General features: G+C 38.8%; 2 protein-coding genes across 3 annotated transcripts; both read left to right on the top strand.

Annotated features, from left to right (window-relative positions):
• Nucleotides 1-347: 347 nt before the first annotated feature.
• Nucleotides 348-4,156, top strand: LOC110002730 (YY1-associated factor 2). The gene is made up of 4 exons (XM_020658394.3): nt 348-507; nt 804-929; nt 2,969-3,121; nt 3,267-4,156. Exons 1-4 carry the CDS (start codon nt 482-484, stop codon nt 3,508-3,510), a joined length of 549 nt encoding a protein of 182 aa, XP_020514050.1. The 5' UTR covers nt 348-481; the 3' UTR covers nt 3,511-4,156.
• Nucleotides 4,157-5,429: 1,273 nt separating this feature from the next.
• Nucleotides 5,430-14,286, top strand: LOC110004572 (glucoside xylosyltransferase 1-like). Of its 2 annotated transcripts, XM_020660098.3 has the most exons (8): nt 5,430-5,827; nt 6,280-6,372; nt 7,808-7,970; nt 8,209-8,340; nt 8,754-9,005; nt 9,642-9,765; nt 9,911-10,083; nt 12,867-14,286. In XM_020660098.3, the coding sequence occupies exons 1-8, from the start codon at nt 5,607-5,609 to the stop codon at nt 13,023-13,025; spliced, it is 1,317 nt and encodes a 438-aa protein (XP_020515754.2). In that variant the 5' UTR covers nt 5,430-5,606; the 3' UTR covers nt 13,026-14,286. The 2 variants fall into 2 exon arrangements, with proteins under 2 accessions (XP_020515754.2, XP_065813101.1); XM_065957029.1 differs by lacking the exon at nt 6,280-6,372 and having other exon boundaries at nt 5,436-5,827.
• The last annotated feature ends 7,588 nt before the right edge of the window (nt 14,287-21,874 follow it).

Raw genomic sequence — 21,874 nt, forward strand, 5'->3', positions numbered from 1 at the left:
TGCTATTTTATATCCCCTTGTTTTGTTGTGAACAATACCTAAAACCTGTAGTTCTTAATAGCTCTAACTTTTGTCGTAAAATAAAACAAGTAGAATCAAAAGTACAACATTAAACTCAGTGCAACTCTAAAAGAAACATTTGATTTCCCTATAGTAAAATTACACAAGGGGAAGCCCCAAGATTGGCAAACACGTTTTAATCATTCAAATGACAAAAGAGGACATACACACACACAAATACATTAACATGCTTGAAAGCTTCTGACACCGACATTGCTGTAAAATGCACAAATCGGCCTTCATCAGCGTTATGTCACATTTATAGCTCTGTGTTGTGATTACATTAAAGGTGATTGGGTGAGCGCGCGTCACGTGATCGTCCTTCGACAGGAGTTTCTACGACAGCTGAGTAGCCGCTAAATGCGTCTTTTCACCTGTAACACTGATCCTTCTCAACTCTTGTGAATCTAAGTTTCTTTAAATGGGAGACAAGAAGAGCCCCACAAGGTAAAACTGTCGCTAATATATCCGTAAAGAGACTTTTATTTGTGCGTTTTTGAAAACAGGATCCTCGGTCAATGGATTCAGCTGCTGAAGTGTTCATGGCGGCGGCTGGTTCAGTGTCTGTGTTAAAAAACTGGAAAACCGTTTCTCTTTAATGACTTGACTTCTGTGAGCCGTGAAGACCACAGTCCCTTGTTTTCTGTTCTGTTTATCATACATGTCACAGGGGTTCTTGTAATCGCGGCGCTGTTTGAAAGTGCTCCGCTATCACGGTGTTTTTGTTTTGTTTCCGTCTGAAGGCCGAAGCGGCAGATGAAGCCGACCTCCGACGACGGCTTCTGGGACTGTAGCGTGTGCACGTTCAGGAACAGCGCGGAGGCGTTCAAGTGCCTGATGTGTGATGTCAGAAAGGGGACGTCAACAAGGTAAGGCTTTATTGTTAAGGGTCAAAAGCACTGCATAACTACTAAAATATATAAAGTGTGTGATTTGTAAAAAAACAACAACAACAACACTATACGGTACATCACTCTATTACAACAGCACTGCAGTGTGTCATATCTTTTTCCGTTTTTTATTCAAGTCATGTTTATGGACAGTTTGGAGGCTTTTACTTTGTAAACGAGACAGCGCAGTAACTAGTCATTTAGTTGTCAACTATGATGATTCAATCTTGTGATAACTGCTGAGTCATTTATTTTTCTGGAGGGAATTTACTTTTGACTCCAGCTTCTCAGATGTGAACAACTTCTGGCTTATTCACCCCACTTATGACCATGAACTGAGAAACTTTTTATCATGGAAATAACAAGAAGTGTGATGACCTCATCTTGGGCTTCTCTGTGAAGGAATTTGTTTTCTCACCACTTTCCTTCACATTGTCTTTGTCTGTTCAAAGTTGAGTCATAGCAGAGACTTTGACTGGAACCATATTAGAGAACATCTCATCATACCACCGAAGGCATGAGAAACAACGGTCGCCATTGTAGTAAACTTATATAATTATATATATATATTATAAACTATTTCATAAAAATACCTAAAAAAAAAACCTAGGTATACCTAATAAACTCCAAACTAGGTTTTTTGTTTGGGTTTGTACATTTGCAGATCTAACTGAAAGTAACCCATTCTCTGTATTTACTGTTAGCAGATGGAAATGTGTTAGGTCTCTGGAGGCATGTTCTTGGAAGGATTCCCACACAAAAAAAGGAAAAAAATACATCTCCATGAGTATTGTAATGTCTTACACTAAAGACGTCTTAACAATTGTTTTATCCACCAGCACCAGCTTACAGTTCTGCAGCCCAACTATTCTGATACTACACCAGTTTGTACTGGGCCTTGACATGAACGTTTTTAAAGAAAACAAAATTCTGTTTACTTCATACATCTAAGATGTACTTATTTATTTCAATTTCTGGAAAAGCTTTAAATCCCCATTGTTGTCTAGTTCATGAAAAAAGAAGCAGATGGTGACAGTCTTACATGGAAAGATTACAAGTATAAGACCCTCCTTTTCAACCGCTCTAGAGCAAAATCAGCCAGACCTCATTGAGATTCACAGTTTTTCTGGCTTGTTAAAAAAAGAGTCAGACCAATCAGAATGTAGAAAAGTCCAAAACCTCAAGTTTCCTGTTTTTTTTTTTGTTTTTTGTTTTTTAAATGGAGAGCGGTTATAGCGCAGAAATGTTTCAAGACCGATTCAGAGCTTGCTAAACACTGGAGCTTCAGTGTCTGCAACATGGCGACCTGCGTGTGCATCATCTCTAGGGAAGAGGGGGCGGGGGGAGACAGCTCTCTCCAATGTTTTGAATTTTGACTGCAAATCCTGTTTTTTTTTAAAGGCTACGTGTATATTGCTCCTTTAAGTCTGACATAAAATAGCCTAATAGTGAGCTAACCATATGAAAATAGAAACAGGTTTACCTGCTCTAATCACACAATCTTGTTCTTAGTGGCCATTATGAGATCCCTTCCTTATGTGTCTCCTATTAGAACAGTGGGACAAAACCTAGTTCTGTCATATGATAAAGGAAGTAACCCATACTTCAAATATAATAGTGTCTCACCTCTTTTATTGTTTCTATCTCCTTGAGTTGCCAACGTCATCTTAAATCTTTAGTCCTCTTGGTCTCATCTCATGTTATTGGGTTCTTATGATGGTTGTGTTAAATATGTTTGTTGGTTATTTTGTTGAATGTGTTGTTTTTGCTGTTAGGTTGTTTTTTTGTTGTTCTGGTTATTTTACTGTTGTTTATGTTCTTTTGTGTTTGGGTTCTTTTCTTGCTTTTGCTGTATGTCAAAGCACTTTGTGTTTTTAAAGGTGCTATATAAATAAAGTTATTAATATTCTGATAATTATAGTTGAGCATTGTGCGAGCCACATGCTCACTTGAGTTATAGTTTCAGGGCTTTAAATGTGACCATGAGATGATTCTTTTTTTAAATTTGTCTTTTTCAGAAAACCACGTCCTGTTTCTCAGCTGGTGGCACAGCAAGTAAATCAACAGTTTGCACCTCCAACACATCCAAAAAAGGACAAGAAAGAAAAATCTGAGAAAGACAAGAGTGAAAAAGAGCCATCGCTGAAAAAGAAAAGCCATAAAAAGACGAGGTAATGACTTCATATTTTCAAAGGAACAGCTCATGATGTGCAGTGTTCTTTGATGTAGTTTCACAGCTTTCCAATTACTGAAAGATTTATTATCATGCGTGCTGTTTTCAAATGTTGTGTTTTTCTGTTTGTTTGTCTTCACCAGGCCCAGGTTAAAAAACATAGACCGGAGCAGCGCCCAGCACCTAGAGGTCACAGTTGGAGACTTGACTGTCATAATTACAGACTTTAAGGAGAAAGCCAAACCCATGCCCACTTCCGCAAGTGTTCCCTCAGCAGACCAACACAGTCAAAGTGGCTCAAGCTCTGATAACACTGAACGAGGGGTCTCCAGATGCTCTTCCCCCCACGGAGAAGGCTCATCGCCGATTAATGGAGAGACTCACTAACCTTGACACTTCCAGTCTGCACAGCCCATCATTCTTCTGCACTCTCATCCAGAGATTAAACTTCAACATGCACGTTTTTTTTTTCTTTTTTTAAATAATACTAAAAATGCCAATAAGGTAGCATTCATTTCCATTTGGGGTTGTATTTTTCAATGAAAGAATTCCAGAGTGAGGACATTAGCTGTACGCCCAGGTAAAAAAAAAAGTGTTGCAAAAAGATCTAACATGATGAAATGACAAGAGGAACTGTAGCATCAAGTCCCAGATGTCATTGAAAACTGCCTTGTGCTGTGGTGAAATGTGTTTGAACACCTCAGTGATACAGTAGCATCACACTCAGTTTAAGGTTGCTGCACAGACAAAATATGAAGGAGTCACCTCAGAATTTTAGTTTATCCTTGACTTATGTTATCATTATTTGCACTTAATGGCATCCTGTGTTCATGATAACATTCAGTGGCCTCAGACTGTTGGCAAATTGGCATTTTCCTGCTCTTATTGTATGCCATTGGGTGCCACTCGTTTTACTGTGTAACATATGAATAATTAAATGCTTCTCCTTCTCTCATTAGAGTTGAACATGGTATAATCTATAGAATGGTTTATATTGTCAAATAATGTTAAATAAAACAAGTTGTAGACACTTTGTAGATGTTTAAATTTTTGTTTATGAAAAGGAGCAGTTTGCAAGATGCATGCATGGAATTCTTACAGCTCATCTATTGGGACAAAAAAAAGTTTTCTTTGATTATTTGCTTCCTAATTTCCTTGGTTAATGATTATTTTGTTTTATGCTTGCAAATTGCAATCTTTTTTTAAACCATGACGGATATGTATCATGAAGGACAGACATAACAAATGTCACATACTTCTTTTCCTTATTAATGATTACTGCTTCTGAAATACAACTTTGGGGTAGCTCAGTAATGTTATTGATTAAACAATCCAACAGTAACATTGTAAAACTGCTTACAAATCCAGTAATAGTTTTTCTTTTCAAGCATATGTTGCTGATACTTCTTAAGTGTTCAAACACAAGAAGATGTTTGAGTGGAGGACATTTACTTTTTTTTTTTTTCAGGTCACATACTTTCACAGCTTGTTTTGTTTTTACTATAACATGAGTTGAATTTGACCCATCTCCGTTTAGTGCCAGTTTTTTTTTCCAGAATGTTTGACTGTGAAAGTCCCCTATTCTTTGTGATACATTGTTGTAGCATATCATGCTCAGAGCTGACAGTTTTTGCAAGCTATGATAGTCTGTAGGGTTAGTTTAAGACTCACAAAATGTGATTTACAGTAGCTGTCAACTACACACACAGTGTAGTGACAGATGCTTGACCATACAGAAATACACGTGCATCAGAAGAAGTGGGTGAGGCGGAAAATTGTAAACACCAACAGTGTCCTTGACTTTACCTCATGACTTCATTTAGGCTATATTTAGGCTTATTAATGATTACTGCTTCTGAAATACAACTTTGGGGTAGCTCAGTGATGTTATTAATTAAACAATCCAACAGTAACATTGTAGAACTGCTTACAAATCCAGTAATAGTTTATCTTTTGAAGCATATGTTGCTGATACTTCTTAAGTGTTCAACACAGGAAGATGTTTGAGTGGAGGTCACATACTTTCACAACTTGTTTTTTTTTTTTACTATAACATGAGTTGGATTTGGCCCATCTCCGTTTAGTGCCAGTTTTTTTTTCCCAGAATGTTTGACCCTAAGTCTGGACAGTGAAAGTCCCCTATTCTTAGTGATACATTGTTGCAGCATATCATGGTCAGATCTGACAGTTTTTGCAAGCTACAATAGTCTGTAGGGTTAGTTTAAGACTCACAAAATGTGATTTACAGTAGCTGTCAACTACACACACCGTGTAGTGACAGATGCTTGACCATACAGAAATACACGTGCATCAGAAGAAGTGGGTGGGGCGGAAAATTGTAAACACCAACAGTGTCCTTGACTTTACCTCATGACTTCATTTAGACTAAAAGATAGATAAGTGAACTGCCAGTGCGACGGGTGCTGGCAATAATAGACAAAAATGTTCAGCTAGCGCTTAAAACTTAAAACTTGAAACACAAAATGCGATGCTACCTTCAGGCATTTCTCCTGTGCCTGGTTTTCACCTTCTTTTCAATGCTGTATGTATTCAGCCAGCTAGCCGACACCTTGGAGGAGGACAGAGACAGTAGGCGCCTGAAAGAACAGGGGATACCCCAAAGGAGCGGTCATGACACCGGGCAGCTTCTCAGGAAAATGCCAGGACTGGAAGGCCTTCGCCACCGTGACGGAGAGGTCGACAGGTAGCTCAGCTTTAACTTCCTTTTCATATATGTTAGTAATTTACCTCGACTATGTAAGTTCTCGCTACATTTACAGTTTCCTTGAGCGCTTCTGTTATGATGGGCGATTTAAAATGTTTTATTTAAAACCTTAATTGCATATAGATAACCTGTGAAACCGAGCTAGCTCTTGGTAGCTAACGAGTCGAAATGTTACATGAGCCATATTTGTGGTTTCAGTTTTTGTGTTTTGCATTCATGTTTTTTTTTGTTTTTTTTGCTCAGCAGTTCTTGTCCCATCTTGTTTTAACCTGTCAGCTCACTAACCACCTGTTAGCTAATTAGACTTTACCATTAATGTTGATTCTGTTAACACTGACAGGTTCATGACAGATCACCTCCCTACAACATACAGTTCTGATATCCAAGAAATTGATTTTCAGATCCAAAAGATGATGTTTTTATTCTGTCAGGTGTATATCACAGTCAGTTTCTTACTGGAATCCATATTGGAGACTACCTGCTGATGTTTGTGGAGTGAACTGCTTTTTGGAATCACCTCTTAGGTATGAAGGATTTTGTGCATCTTCATTTAATCAATTGACTTAAACTTGAATAACTTTTCTTTCTAGCTCCAGTATTCAAAGTAAGAGCTTGGATTAATGCTGCTTCATAGGGTACCTTGTAACTTGAGCTTCACAAAAAAACAAGCAGGACTACGAGCATGCTGACAGCTCAGTTTGAATTATTATAAAAAAAAAAAAGAATTCAAAAATATTTGTATTGTACTTTGTACTTTTAAACACACATACAGACAATTCAAACAGAACAAACAACACACATTGGCCACAAATTAAATTTCTCATCTATATCTCAGACACATGGCACACCCCATACATTATAGACAAAATAGTTATGCCTGTAACCACAAAGTATGGCACGAAGAATGCATCCAAGCTTGTGCAGGAAACAGTGTATAATAACCACAGTTGACAGTGAGGCAGCACCTCTTTTTCTTTTACATTTGAAAATATGTCTTTTAAGCAAGATTAGAAAACAACGCATGAAATAAAGGGCGTCAAATAAAAAAATTAAAATACATTTTTAAAAATAAACAAATAAATAATGTTCTGCTCAGTTTGAATTTTAATCTAAAAGCTGTTTGATCCTGTGTACTTTGAGGCTTAGCTTCAATCTTAGATCTCTGTTTTACTTGTCATTGGAGTGACAATAACTTTTGCTTTATTAACATGCCTGTAATCTTAGCACAGATTTTTTTTAAATCATCTTTAATCCTTCACAGAGTGAGCAATAATGTCATGGGCAGGACAGTAGCCTACTCCTTGATACGAAGTCCAAGTATTGGCAGAAATAATTAATTTGTGCTCTTAAGGCTTTTTTTCTGTTTGTCTACTAAAGTGTTACCAATCGATCTTTATTTGAACAGCGCCAACTCATAACAAGTGTTATCTCCAGATACTTTACAAAAGAGCAGATAAAAAGACCGTACTCATTGTTATGTTGCAAAAAGCAGGTGAAAGACCACCTTACTCATTGTTATGTTATAAAAACCTAGTGTAGCAACATTTAGCAAACGTTATCTATCCTTGCATCATGGGATTCTTATTTGAGTTAAAACCTAAGGCCATAACTAAATTAATTACATTTGTTATGATAACATTACATAAAGAGTGCAATATTATGCCTTGGATACAGGAGCAAAGTGATCCTTGAAATGGGGGACCAATTACAATAAATATTTTCAAACTTTGCCAGGAGTGTGTCGAGGCATCACAACGCACAAGTTATTGACCTTGTAATGTACATCCTTTTGTTAAACCCATTGGTAGTTCCAGCCATACAGAGCTGAGGACCAGTCAACTAAGCCTGCAGATGTCTCCATTACTTTGCTCTGTTCTACACCTGGCAGTGTTTCGATGTTGTGAGTGTAAAAGCTGGTGTTGATGACTCATATTCATGTTACTTTGTCTTTGCTCTTAGGGGGAGGTCAGGCTCTGGGAGAAGTCACTTGGCTGTGGTGGCCTGTGGCCCCAGGCTCGAGGAGACTCTCACCATGTTGAAGTCCGCTGTTCTCCTCAGCAAAAAGCCTCTGCACTTTCACATCTTTGCTGAGGATGACCTGCATGATAGCTTTAGAAATGCTGTAAGTGTTTCCCCCAGCAACAGAAATCTAACATACTTGTAGTGGCCTTTTTTTTCAGTATATAATTACATCACAAAGTTATTATTTCAACCTTTGCAAAAGCAAGTTAAAGGCTCCTTTGATGAACGTTCTCCTTTGCTGCATAAATAGTTGAAGATAAAACCTTACTTTTATACCACTGTAATTACTTAAAATATTTCTAATGGTCACATTTTTTGTGTTTCTCTCTTTTCTTAAGTTGGACTCCTGGCCCACCATAGTTCAGACCAAGTTTGACTTCACAATCTACCCTATCACGTTTCCCAGTGAGAATGCAAAGGAGTGGAAGAAGCTCTTCAAACCTTGTGCCTCTCAGAGACTTTTCCTGCCAGTATGTTTCCAGTCGTACTTTGAATTTGGGGCTGGGGCTCAGTGTCATAGTCAGTCGTCGTTCAACCAGAGGGTTTTCTTTCTAGTTCCTGATGTCACATGCCAAAGTGTCTTTGGGATAAACATTGAACCCCAAATCGCTGGCACTGCTGCTGCTATGCCAGCGTGGTGTAAATTTGATGTGACTGGACTAGTACTTTTGGGCAGTTGGCAGATGTTACTATGAACAGTGCCCATCAGTATGTGAATGTGGTGTGAATGGGCGAAACTTACATGTAGTGTAAAGTGCTTTTGTCAGAAGACAAGAAAGCGCTGTGCAAGTCCAAGTCAATTTACCATTCATAACTATTATGTGTAATGATTACTTATTGATACAAAGTGTTCATTTGTTTGTTTTTCCCTTTTGCGTTCTAGCTGATCTTGACGGAGGTGGATTCTTTAATTTATGTGGACACAGATATCCTTTTCCTGCAGCCAGTAGAGGACATCTGGTCACTCCTTTCTAAGTTCAATTCGAGCCACTTAGCTGCCATGGCTCCAGAGCACGAGGAGCCTCGCATCGGCTGGTACAATCGTTTTGCCCGCCACCCTTACTATGGCAAGACAGGCATCAACTCAGGGGTCATGCTCATGAACATGACACGTCTCAGGGAGCATTTCTTTAAGGTAATGGCAGCTGAATTTGTTCTTGTATCATTATTTGCATTATTTAAGTACCTATCATTGGGGCTGCTTTGTGTAAAAAGAACATCTTGACCATTGAATAGAGTAGTGTATCATCATGAGCAAAAAGGCATTACATAATATGGATAAGACCTTGGATGAAAGTAGTACTACTCAAGCATTTGCAAAAAAAACTTGAATGTTATGAAAGTGGCTCAGTGTTGATGTTCCCATAACTACACGCCATTGGCTGTAGGCTCTGTCAGTAAAACAACTTTAGATAAGCTGTAAATAATAATCCTCATCCATGAAGTAAAATGTCATATAATCAAGTGATTTTGAGATTCCGTAATACACTGGTTAATGATTGTAACATCCAGTGGTGTTTGGAAGAAAGACGTTGGAAAAAAAAGACATACCGAGGGAAACCTCAGGAGTAGCTGTACCACCAGGGTCGACCAGCTGAGGTCACTGTTGTATTTCTTTCTAAACTGCCAAAATGAGCATATTCTTTCAAGATAGCTGTACAGTTTCATTGAGCTGATCCGAGTTAAGCAAGGATACATTTTCTTTTGGAATTGCAGGTTTTATTCATGCAAAGTGATAATGCCCTCTTTATTGCCACATTTTTCCATCTAGAATGACATGACAGCAGTTGCACTAAAGTGGGAAGAAATTCTGATGCCCCTTCTCCAGAAGTATAAACTGAATATCACCTGGGGGGACCAGGACCTGCTTAACATCATATTTAACCAAAACCCAGGTTTGTGTAACCCAATATGCAGCATTTTCTTTGGAAAAGAAAGTTATATTAGCCATAGCTAATGACGTCAACCAGCAATTGAACAATTAACATGGCTCTTTTGGCTTATCCTTATTAAACCAATCCTGTCTCTTGTGTGTTACAGAAAGCCTTTATGTGTTCCCATGCCAGTGGAACTACCGTCCAGACCACTGTATTTATGGTAGCAACTGTGAACAGGCTGAACAAGAAGGTGTCTTCATTCTCCATGGTAACAGGGGAGTTTACCATGATGATAAGCAGCCAGCTTTTCGAGCTGTCTACGAGGCCATCCATAAGGTAAAGTCAGCCTTTCCAACCAGAAGTCACAATTTCTCTGAGGCTGTATAGTTAAAAAAAAGAAAAAGAAAAAAAAAAAAAGAAGAAGCCTTTTCTCAAGGGGCCATACCTGTTACAAAGGCCCAAAGTTTCTTCATAGAGTTGAGGATATTTCTTCCAAAAGTTCCTGTTCAAGATTGTTCCAGAGACAGACTTTAGAAGTAATCTTTAATAGGCTTTGTTTTTTTTTTAGCGAGGAGCGATAACTTTTTATAGACTCTCACCACAAGCCTCTGTTTCTTTAAACACCAGTTGTGAAGGTAGACCCGAGTATTTGAAGAAACATTTGCTAGTCATTATATCATCAATAGGCACTCCAGGCCATTGCTTTTCTCTTATGGATGCTTCTATCCAGCAGAGTGTAATCAATAGCCTGTTAAACATTTCCGTCATCCTGTCTCAGCTCTCCCAAACCCGACCAGTCAGCTCCACCAGGCTTTGACCACTAAAACAACTGTTACAGATCTCGTCAGCTGGAACACTTAAATAACAAATCTGAATTCATTCTTACATTTGTGTCGTCACATTACTAACTGTGCGACACAAAACAGACCACGTCAAAAAGGTCTTGATGTCTCTGTCTCTATTGTTTGGCCAAATATTTTCAATGGATATGTGGACAAAAAAAAATTGAATCCTTCACTATCCTCCTCTTGGGTTTGTGTGTAGGTTTGATTTCACTTTGTTAGAACAGCTGGTGAGGTCTGGCTGTCGGTTTTTCTGCCTTCTGTAAAATCGAAACATTTTCAGAAAAGTGGCATTTTGATGTTTCCATGACTCCCTACAGAGCATTGACAGTGCATGCTGGCACTTCAAAATAAAAACAGAACTTGGAATAAAGCAAGTCTGACATCTGTGAATTTTACAATAGCTGCAGTTCAAGAGTTTAGAGCTCAAAAATCCCCGACACATCCAACATCAGTGAGTGAGCAAGTCAGCTGGAGAGCCCTCTCACTGCTGGATGGCTGCTCGCCTTCGATCTGCTCTTGTTGATTTCAGCACACCGGTCAACATGTAGGCAGCAATTGAGGGAGCAGGGGAAGCTTCATTAGCTCGTCTCCATCCATTACCGCCACAGGGCCCGGCCCGGCCACTATCAGTGCGGGCAATGTTCTCAGCCATTAGTTAAACGAGCAGGCTTCATTATGGGGCACTCGGCCCTCATGCCTCCATCAGTCTCTCGGACAGCAAAAATACACATGCTGCATCCAAGGCAGCACATACCAGACTGTGCTGTGGATGATCATAAGTAAGCTTGAAACGTGGTTTGTATTAAAAAGATAAATGTGAGATAAAAGTGTTTGTACTACAAATGGCTTTAAAAAAGAGCCTGGTCCAACTGAGGTGCTTTTCATCTTTTTTTTGTTGAATCTTTTATCTTTGCTTCTTGTTGCTCCAGATCCTCACGCCCCCTCCCACTTTGTTCCCACTCAGTCCTTCGAGAACAGCATCCTAAAGCCTGGAGCAGGCAATTGTGAAGGAAACTCTCATTTCCATCCCACCAAGAGCTCCTTAGTCAGCCCGGCTCCCAAGGCAGGCTCTCCCAGCCAACGGAGGAGCTTGCAATAAAGGGCACTACCATTACCCGGCCAAGCCCACAGAAGAGTTGTAAAAATTTTAGTGCTGATGTTAGTTTGAGACATCATGATGGCTGTGTGGACAACACACCAGCAGCATCCACATAAAAATCGATAGGAGGCTGTTAATGGTGCTTTATTGCCTGCTTCAGTATATGAAAGATAATAAAGAAAGTGGGCTTTGAGTAACCTCGTGCGTGGACAAACTAGAGTCAAATGAGATGCTGTGAAATAGTGATTTCTTCTTAATATGCAAGCAAATGAATGGTCCACCTCCATATAGAACAAGAGGCCTGCATCTTTATATAAATAAGCTGTGCTTTTAATGCAGGAGATTTCTCCAGTGACTAAGAACCTGTTGAGAAACTCAGTGTGTATCCACTGAAGGGGTCTAGGTTTCACTTGTCTTCCAGGGGCATCACTTTACAAAAACGTATTTCTCAAGGGGTAGTATTTTCCAAACAACACAGGAATGCTGGGGTTGGCTTCTAGAGCTTCACTTTTTAAGTAATTGCTCTGAATAATTTATTTGACCTTTTAACTAGTTTTTTTTCTTTTGTTCATTAGGGCTACGGGACATATTCAAAACATTAGTTTGTGTCATGTCTGTGTTTTTACCTTCTACCATTTGTATTTTGGTAGATAAATGGCACCAAATGTCTGCATTGTGGACGTTTTTGTAAACTCTATTTTAAACCTGTACTGTAGGTGACAACAACCTTGGCTGTGAATATTAACTGGCTGAAGTCTTCTTTGCTGTTCACTTTGCGACACAAAAAACATACCGCAATGAAGCATATCTGCTCTGCTGCAGCTGTAGCTTAAACCATTGCTGTCACGCCTCTCTGAGCCCATTCTTGTACAGTGGTGGTAATAGATATTCAGAACCCAAACACACTCTAAATTGACAGATACGAATCTAATTGTAGAATATTATTGCCTTGAACTGACAGTGACAAATGTGGCACTTCATTTGTGTGGTTTAAATGCAGCTCCTATAATCCATGAGGGCTGTCAGAGGAGGCAACAGGTGAAAAAAAAACACTCAAACTGAGATTACAGTGTGCGCAGTTGCTAGTGACTCATTACTGTGAATGTGCAAAGCTTTCTTATAACCTGATCTTTAGTCTGGAATACATTATCAGCATGTTCCTCTCTTCATCACAGTACCAGTTTGGTGAGAACATGGAGACCACCCTGCTGGAGCCACTAGAAGCATCACTGAAGAGCACAAGGAATACTTACTGTGGAAGAGCCAGTCACCTGTTTACCAAGAAGCTGAAACAGAGCATCATGTCTGTTCAGCAGGACGTCACCGAGAGATGATGATCAGGACTGCGCTCAGATAGTCCATCGCTAGTGTCTGTGGCTCTGGATGTGAAGGATTACACACATTCCTTTGGAGTTGTATGACAACCAGACTCAGATCAACACCCGACCATCTTCTGTTTACAAACTGCAAATCAAAACTGAGGAAATTGGGAGGGGGAAATATGTGGATAAAGTTATAGTTTTAATTTTTGATTGAAGCCGGTGTTGGTTAATATCTGTCCAATGAACACACACGGTCAGCTGACAAGAAGGACACCTAGGGCCTGATTCAGAAAAGGATCCTCTTGATTGGCTTTTGCACCTGCTAAATCGGTGCAAGATTCAGACCGTTTGTCTCTAGCCAGATGCAAAACAGGAACACACAACACAGAGAAGGACACCTTTATGGGTGTGTTTGTGCTTGGTTATCATCAGAGCCATGTGCTTTGTGAATTTGGTAAATAGCAGCGACATTTCATGGTGCTATCAGCTGTTGCTCCGTCCATTCTTTGTGAAACCACCCCCTTTTGTATCTTTGACAATCAAGCTTGTATGATCTTAAGAGAACCTGCAGTAACTTTGTACAATTATTTCATGTATTTGGGGAAAAGACTTATGGCAGGATACTTAAACCTGCTTTTCTTATTGATAGTATTTTATTAAGAGTTTTAATATAAGTTTACATACAGCATTTGAACTGCTGTTTTTCACTTCAGTCAGTGTATCATGTAATACAGATGTTGTTATTTTAAGGTACTTGTTAGTTAGGGATTGTCTTATGACCAGTATTTATTATTGTTGTTGGACAGGGAGCACTTTTTTGTCTACCTTAACAATGTAACATGAGGCGAAACATATTTCATATTCTCAGGTTTGGGAGTTTTCAAAGCACTGTGTACTGTACTTTGTATTACCATTTAGTCGTTACTGTAATGTAACAGATGTAACACCTTTTCTTATAACTGGAACAAGATGTAATAAGAGAGCAGTTAATTTCTAATCAAGCCAACAGATTCTGCTGAAATCTAGTTTCAGAAAGATAAATCACAAATTTGGCTCTGAAGATTGTAACAACACAAAATCATATCCATGGATAAACTGTTTCACTAAATGCCAGCATTGACTTTCAAATGTATAAAAAAATGAATGGGAAATATATATTTATTTTAAAGAATTTATAATGGGGCCTGTGATGCAGTATGTAGCTCATAATGCTTCCAAAAATGTATGACGTTGATATGGCTGAATTTAAATAATTATAGCAATTTAAATCCAACTTGGCTAGTGAGTGTTTGATTTGGAAAGTCTTGTTGCTTTTCAAGTAGATCTTCTTTGTGTTTGAGACCCGAAATATTCCACAAAAATGAAGAAAGGACTACAGAGTCTGTTTTAATGCCAAATGAATTCTAGAGTCAAAGATTATTGACTGAAGGTTTAATTTGGAATGCTTCCTTCTCAGCCTTATATCTCATTTTATATTCTCATTAAGTATTTGGCTCCAGCTATTATAACCACTTTGCATAACTGTAGTTGTTGCCCACTCACACTACACAAAGACCAAGCTCGAGCCACGTCCTAGAAGGCAGAAGCGAGCGAAGAAAGGAATATTAATGTGTGAGTGTGAAGACTTCACAGTGTGTTGTTAGATGCCCAAAAAGAAGCGGATGTGTCTGGGTCAGTTGCCTCTGGCTCTTCCTTTCACAGGCAGATTGACAGACATGTTTGGAAAAGGCAAGAGATCCACATGATGAATTTAAGATGGCCTCTTTTTTTCTAAGGAGTGGTTAATTTTCTTGCAGGAAAATACAATGTGTGGTTTGGGAGAGGGAGACATTTTCTGGGAAGGAATTAGCCCTTTTTCATGTTTTATAATGATGAGCCAGAAGATTCTAAAGGCTCTGCATGTGAGGCAATTACTGAGCTAATGCATTGAAAACCAATGAGCATTCTCAGAGTATAGGAATTTGTTGATTTCAAAAGTTAAGGTCAGATTACTCCTACTCAAACGAAGCTATAAGTTTGCTTTGGTTCATGTTTCAATAGAGACCTCTGTGATACAAAGCTTGAATTATTCCCTCACTCGTCTACAAAAAGTCTTTACGGGGTTAAGAGCGCATATTCCAGTTTGCTTCTCCTATGAAGTGATGAACATTTACAGAGAAGTGATCAGTGATTTTATTGATCACATTGAAGCATAACCCTTAGTAAGATAGTGTGCATAACTTCAATATGTAGAGCTTATTTGTTTTTTTTTAGAGAGAAAGTGGAATGATGCTGCTACTGCCTGGTTTACATCCCCCAGAGGATAATGGTGATTCAGGTCTCTTTCTGCTTCAGTCTAACAGGAACTGCCCATGGATTATTCATGTTATTGCTTGCACCACTTGGTCTCTCTTAAGCCAAAGCATAAATTAAACCAGTTGGAGGCAATTGGTCCAACAAAGAGTAAGATGGTCACAAAGTAAGGATTTTGCAAAACTAGAAAGTGCAAATTCATCAAATTCCTTGTTACTTGAGGTACAAAAAAAAATATGTGCTGAGGATCTGTTTTTTTAGAGTGCAAAGACCAAACTGTTTCCTACCCTCAAACAAAGATATAAGAAAAAGTCAACCGCGATAGTTTGTGCAGTCAATGTACATTCAGTTTACTTACGATAACTTACAATGTCTGTGCTTTTAAATTCTTTTGTTAATGTAGACAAGTACTTAAAGCTGAATCACATTTTTCTAGCCACTAGAGGGACAAAAAAGTATTGAATTGAGTTCTGGATGTTTCCAACATTGTAAACTCAACCAGCTCACAACAAGCAACACGTCTTGTTTGAAGACACTGTATTTGTGAATTTTACATCAATTTTTTAAAGCTTTTTTTTATCTACAACTCCTGATTGAGATGTCTGAATGTTACATCGCTAAAGACATAAAAGTATTTTTCTTCAAGTGTATCTGTTGGTGTTAGTTCAGCAGAGCCATATTATGCCCAAAAAATGTACAACAAGAGTTTAAATCAAAGTTAATTGATTCAAGAAATGGAAGGACCATTGTTTAGACCTGATGGAAATCTTTATCAGGAGTTAGAGAAAGACTGAGCTGATGAGTTGAGTCTTGTGAAGCATAGCGGTGCTAATTATGGTGTTTAGGAGGGTCTGGATTGTGCAAGAGTAGTTTTGAAAGACAGGATGGTAATTATATTTCAAGAATAACAATCAAGGAGTGATTGGCTCAAGCAAAGAAGCAAAATTTGTCAGATAAGTTGATGTCCGAGTTCTGAATAAAAGAAAGGATAGCAGTATGGGAAAGAGAGCAGTGTTTCCGCTACCATTATATTACATTTTCTTCTTTATTGTAGAGATAGGATAGTGGATAGAGTTGGAAATCAGGGAAAGAGAGTGGGGAATGGCGCGCAGGAAAGGAGCCACAGGTCAGATTCGAACCCAGGCCGCCCGCTTCGAGGACTACAGCCTCCATACATGAGGCGCACACACTAACCACTGCGCCCCGAGTTAATGTTATTCAATTTAATTTTCTATATAGTGACCCGGATCACAACTGAAGTCATTTAGGGATACCTTTCCGATAGAACAGGACAGCTGTCATTAAAAGTAACGCATGAACACCAAGATTCCTTCAAGTGTTTGTGTCGGTGTCCGTCTGCCCGCACCTCCCCATATCTGCAGGGATGTACACTCTGCCGTCAGATAGTTGCTTTTCTATTAGCCGTGTGATAGATCATGACACCTACTTGCTGGGCAGCAGTGAAATGAGTTTGCAACCGTCCAATAGCAACATAGCCAGCTCTACGTTGGGATTGCAGCCTACTGTTTTGCAAATGTCTCGCCAACGTGTTCAAGAAACCTACCTCAGTTAGCATAATAAATTACCTTCTTTAATGTAGCCATTTAGCAACAAACTATACATATCATGGAAACAGTTGAATACACATAATAGACATGCAAACAGTTTGTAAAAAACTGACTGAAGCAGTTGCAGTCATATTTGCGCAAAATCCGGAAGTAGCATTACTGTACCTGGTCAGTCTAAGTGTTTCTTTGGTTTCTGACAACATCTTTGCCAGCTTCTACACCCTCTATTTGTCAACAAATGCATGTTGTTTAAGAGGGGAAGGTGTAATAGTATTATGTCTTACGACAGTGTAGTTGCACTCAGAGACCTTCTGTGGGCAAATTCTTACATATTGTTGCTTTAAGGCTTGAGTAGATAAGCAATTTCTTGATACATGACGTGGAAACACAGAAGCTCGTTTTGTATGACAGCTCTTCTGAGTGAGGATGAGACTGACGTTAGTCTTGACATGAACCTGACAGTGAGCCGTTTAGCTTGTCAGTTTTATAACCAGAACAAAGTGACAATCCAGGGCAGGGATGAGAGGAAAGTGCAAGTTTATCACAGTTGAAAGGATCAGGTAGACAAATCTGTTTTCCCCTTGTGCTTCTGTGTCTCTGCTCGCTACCTTTCCTGCAGCAGAAGGATATCATTTAACAAGTGAACGTTTTGATCAATAACACGTTTGCCAGCACTGCTGAGACAGGTATAATTGTGCTGATATGTCAGGGTTTAAAACAATTAATGTAATTTACTGTTGAGCATTAGCTATGCATGGATCCCTCAGTATCACGCTGAGGATTGAATTTGCCACTCTAAGCAGAACAAGATGATTAATATGCACATGGAAATACAATGAAATCTCTAGTTCAGTGCCTGCAGTCAGAAAACATGGATAACATTTTCTCAATTTACAATAATTAGAATAAATATTCTTAATTCCTGCTAAGCTTTGTTGGAACAAGAATAAGAATGCAAACATCCTCTAATTAGCAATGAACTCAAATAAGCTCTCCGTTTTTGGTCATTAAGACAACCTTCAGAAACCTTTCATCTGATATTAATGCTCAGTGAAAAGTTAGGGACTCACCAAAGTTACATCTGTTCCTCCTGAAACGCATATTTATGCCTGTACTAAATTTCAGGGCAGTCAATCCAGTGAATGTTGAGCTATTTCAGTCAAGTACATATTGTACGCCAAATGACTGCCAGAGTGACACAGCAGACAGACTGCTAGCTCTCTATGAAAAAAAAAAAGTTATTCCAGGATCTACTTCTCTGTACCTGCAAATCAAATCCCCTTCTAACAAAATATTTGAATTTACTCCTCAAAGAACGAAAGGTGAGCTGGATTAATGATGCCTTCCCTTACAGCTACACTGTGTGGATCAATGATTCAACAGATAATCCATACGCCGTCTACCAGAGGGTGGCGGTTTCTCTCATCCTGCTCATCAGCTATAAACCACAGCTCAAAGAGCTTCCACATGACCCCAAGGGCTCTCATCTCTGCCGCCATCACATATACGATATAGCACGGCATGTTTTATAGATGCATAACATTCAAACACACCAAAATAAGGATGTTATTACTCACTTTCACTCTTGTATTGGCTTTTTATGACCCAGTTGGAGCAAATGTCATTGAGATTGAGCATTCAAAATGCACAAGTAATACCATCTGTATTACCACTCATAAAAGAGGGTATCAATCACTTCAACCGACCTTTTTCCCTTGAGTGGCTCATCAATGAGCTACATCCCGGAGCCTGAGGGGCTGAAGGACTATTGGTTGGAATCAATGCCATGCAAAGTATTGTTAGTGAACAATATGCCCTGTGATTCAATACGGCACACTTTCTTGATTGCGTTGTAGACATCAGTGACAAGCAGCATTAATGGACTGAGCATGTGATTCATGGTTACTGATTGACTGCACGCACTATTACGGGCATCCACTTTCATGCACCAGCATGACAGCCGCATCAGTGACCGTAAATTGTCTGTGGCTCGGCCTGATGCCAAGAATGTGTTTGTGTTGTATGCAAATGAATGTATGGTTATGATTGTGTACACGACTGTTGACTTATTGGGAGGCATGCCAAAGACCTTGTGCTAGCTTTATCTAACATTTTTGTTTTGTTTACTGAAGTTCTCATTGACCTTCTGCAGACTATTTGGCGTGATAACTTCAATTTTATTGTCTGTCGTTTCCAGTTTTGACAAAAGCTCGTTTAATTGCTTAATAATGGGAAAACTTTGTACTCTACTGTTGTTTTTCACATCAGTTGTCCTTTTCTTTCTCCTCTTTAGTCCCTTGAGTCCCAAACCTCATATACAGTAGGTCATTTAATTGTCTTCCACTCTCTTCCCTTCCTCACTGGCATTTCCTAATGAATCTATCGTCAGTAAGCCCACACACCAGCTGCTTCATTGACTATTGGGGCAGCTTGACCTGTGTGTGCAACCTTTAATTGTCTTTGCTAGAGTCTGACAGCCGACGACACATGATGGATTTGCCTCAACGTTTTATCTCTGACACGGAAAGAGGACGATCTCTGTGTGACCTGAAAAACATTCATGGTCAAATGAGAACTTCTGCGAGATGCTGCTAAGCCGGCGCTATCATTTTTTTTTCCCTCTGGGTGAATTTTCAAGCTTGGTTTCAGACCTGAAGAGAAGTGCCTCTCATTTGAATTTGGATATCTCCAGGGCTAAATGGGCTGTTCCCCGAACTCCACAATTTACCACAAATCTCTCTCCACCTCACAAACTGTTGCCTGTGATGGAAGTGTTAAATGAGCTGGGATTTCTGGAAAAATGTAGCTTGCCCTTCATGTGAAACCTATTATAAAAACCTAATCTCAAACTAATTTACCATTCTATTTCCTGCACTCTAAGGCATTTGCCAAACTGAAATAGATGAATCAGACAAAGTACAGCAACAATGCAATTTAAGGTTACCAAGCTGCATAATGAGCTCATGCTTTCAACTAAGGAATATAGCACAAATTGCTCCAAGAAGGCCATTTTTCAGACCTGCTGTAATTTTCAAGGGCACTTTGACCGCAAAAACATAGAGATGGTTCCTCCTCTAAGCTCCTAGAAGTCATTATCATTATTTATGCATGCTGGGAAAAATTAAGGGCCTAATATGACTGATTGTAGGGGAGTAGATTATATAAAGATATCATGGAATATTTCTAAAGACAGCCTCGTTTTCTCTGGAGCAGATGTCAATCTCTGAACTAACTGAATTGAAAGAGAATTTCTAATGTCTCCCAGTTTTTTATTTTTACAGCAGCTGCAGTTGTGTTCTGACTCCATATGGAAGTATAACATTCAAATATCTTTCCGCGATCCTGCAGAGCAGCATTCATTATGAATATTAAATCAGCCAGTGCCATGCCTCAGTGATGGAGGAAGTACTCAGAACGCTCAGCCTTGTAAATGTACCAGTAAAACATATTTAAAGTACTCCATTCCAAGTAAGTCTCAAAACAGAAAAAAGCTGCACCCTTAAGTACGGTATCTTCTGAAAAATATATTAATTTACTTGTATTTACTTGTGTAAATATTTAAATGTATAAAACTAGAATATGTTCTTACAAGTTCTATACTATCAATTAACCTGCATACATGGCATTTTACTGGTGTAGCTTGTCAAGGACGAGTTTAACTTCTTTTTATACTATTAGCTATAGCGGTAGTTTACAGCCAAAAGGCCAGGCCCCATTGAAAGAATCACAGAATAACAAACTATCAGTCTGCTGTTATTTTTCTCAGAATTTCTGAGCAGAGGTTTGGGTAACTATTTCCATTTTTTTAATGCCAAGAAGTACAGCGTTAAAGTAGTTTACTGTAGAATGAAAATACAAGAACATCAAACTTTTAAGAGTCTTTTCTACTGGAAAACAGATACAGTATGTTAGTCCTTAATCCTCTTCTAAGAAGGACATATTCTCCCGAGGCCTCTATGCACTTGCATTGTAGTGTTAAAACAGCTGAAGTTTAGGTACATTCAGTAAATTGCAATTTGTGAAATAAAACTCCCCTATGTCCATACAGAAAATCAAATAAACTGTAATATAAGGAGGAAAACATGAGAAAAAGAGCCATTACAGCACAGTCAGAGGACTTGGAGCAGACATTACTGTGTTAAGGGAATAAACAGCAAGAGCGGAGACACTACCTTTATTTAAAAACATGTCCATCACGACTAGAGAATACCAAGATTTCAATTAAAAGGGAAAATCTTTATTGTCTTGGGACCCAGAGGGAGCCACTTGTATGTGCTTTAAGGGTCTGGCTTCACTCTATTTCATTAAGTCCCTCCAGCATGCATGGATTTCCTTTTGCCTTTAGCCAGCTGCCGTTCAATTCTGTTCACTCAATACTCTACCTATAAAGGTGTTCAAGAGAAATCAATGAAAAGGCTCTGATGTGGAGTCAACTTTAAAATGTTATATTGAGCGAAGCATTTATTCGGGGTGATCTGACTTTATAAATATTGATTAATATACTGTACATTTAGAAACAAGTGTTAACTGCAATTTTCATATCAGGGAGGTGATTGTTTAACCTTAACCGAGGATATTGATGATTCATTCATTGACTCAACAATTCAGGATCAGTCATTTGTGTTTGACCACATAGAGCAGTATACAGTCAGAAACATGTTAGTTGAATGCAGGTAACATTTGACATTTCTAATTGAATTTATTTTTCAGAGGGTTTGCAACTTTATAAAACACGAGAGTGACTCCTAAATAAGGAGATTAAGTTCTAATCCTGTTTGTAGGGCACTGAGGTTTACAGTGTGACGCTGGAGGATAATCCAGCATGCTTCTCAAATGATTATCTTATCAACACACACATTTTGATATAATGATCCTTCGAACAATAATCGTGCTCAGAATATGTATTAAGATATTAAAATACCCTATTGTAAGAATGAATCATCCACAGGCTACGATTTGTTTGATTGGATGGAAAGTAGCCAGAGGACCTAAAAGCAACAT

Source organism: Labrus bergylta, chromosome 7, assembly GCF_963930695.1.
Source record: "Labrus bergylta chromosome 7, fLabBer1.1, whole genome shotgun sequence".
Classification (NCBI taxonomy): domain Eukaryota; kingdom Metazoa; phylum Chordata; class Actinopteri; order Labriformes; family Labridae; genus Labrus; species Labrus bergylta.

Excerpts from the sequence above, each read along its gene's own strand:
- LOC110002730 (XM_020658394.3), top strand. The coding sequence starts at position 482 with ATGGGAGACAAGAAGAGCCCCACAAG. Across the intron at positions 508-803 it reads GACAAGAAGAGCCCCACAAG|GCCGAAGCGGCAGATGAAGC; the intron begins GTAAAACTGTCG and ends TTCCGTCTGAAG. Across the intron at positions 930-2,968 it reads AGAAAGGGGACGTCAACAAG|AAAACCACGTCCTGTTTCTC; the intron begins GTAAGGCTTTAT and ends TGTCTTTTTCAG.
- LOC110004572 (XM_020660098.3), top strand. The coding sequence starts at position 5,607 with ATGCGATGCTACCTTCAGGCATTTCTCCTGTGCCTGGTTTTCACCTTC. Across the intron at positions 9,766-9,910 it reads CATATTTAACCAAAACCCAG|AAAGCCTTTATGTGTTCCCA; the intron begins GTTTGTGTAACC and ends TGTGTGTTACAG. Across the intron at positions 10,084-12,866 it reads TCTACGAGGCCATCCATAAG|TACCAGTTTGGTGAGAACAT; the intron begins GTAAAGTCAGCC and ends TCTTCATCACAG.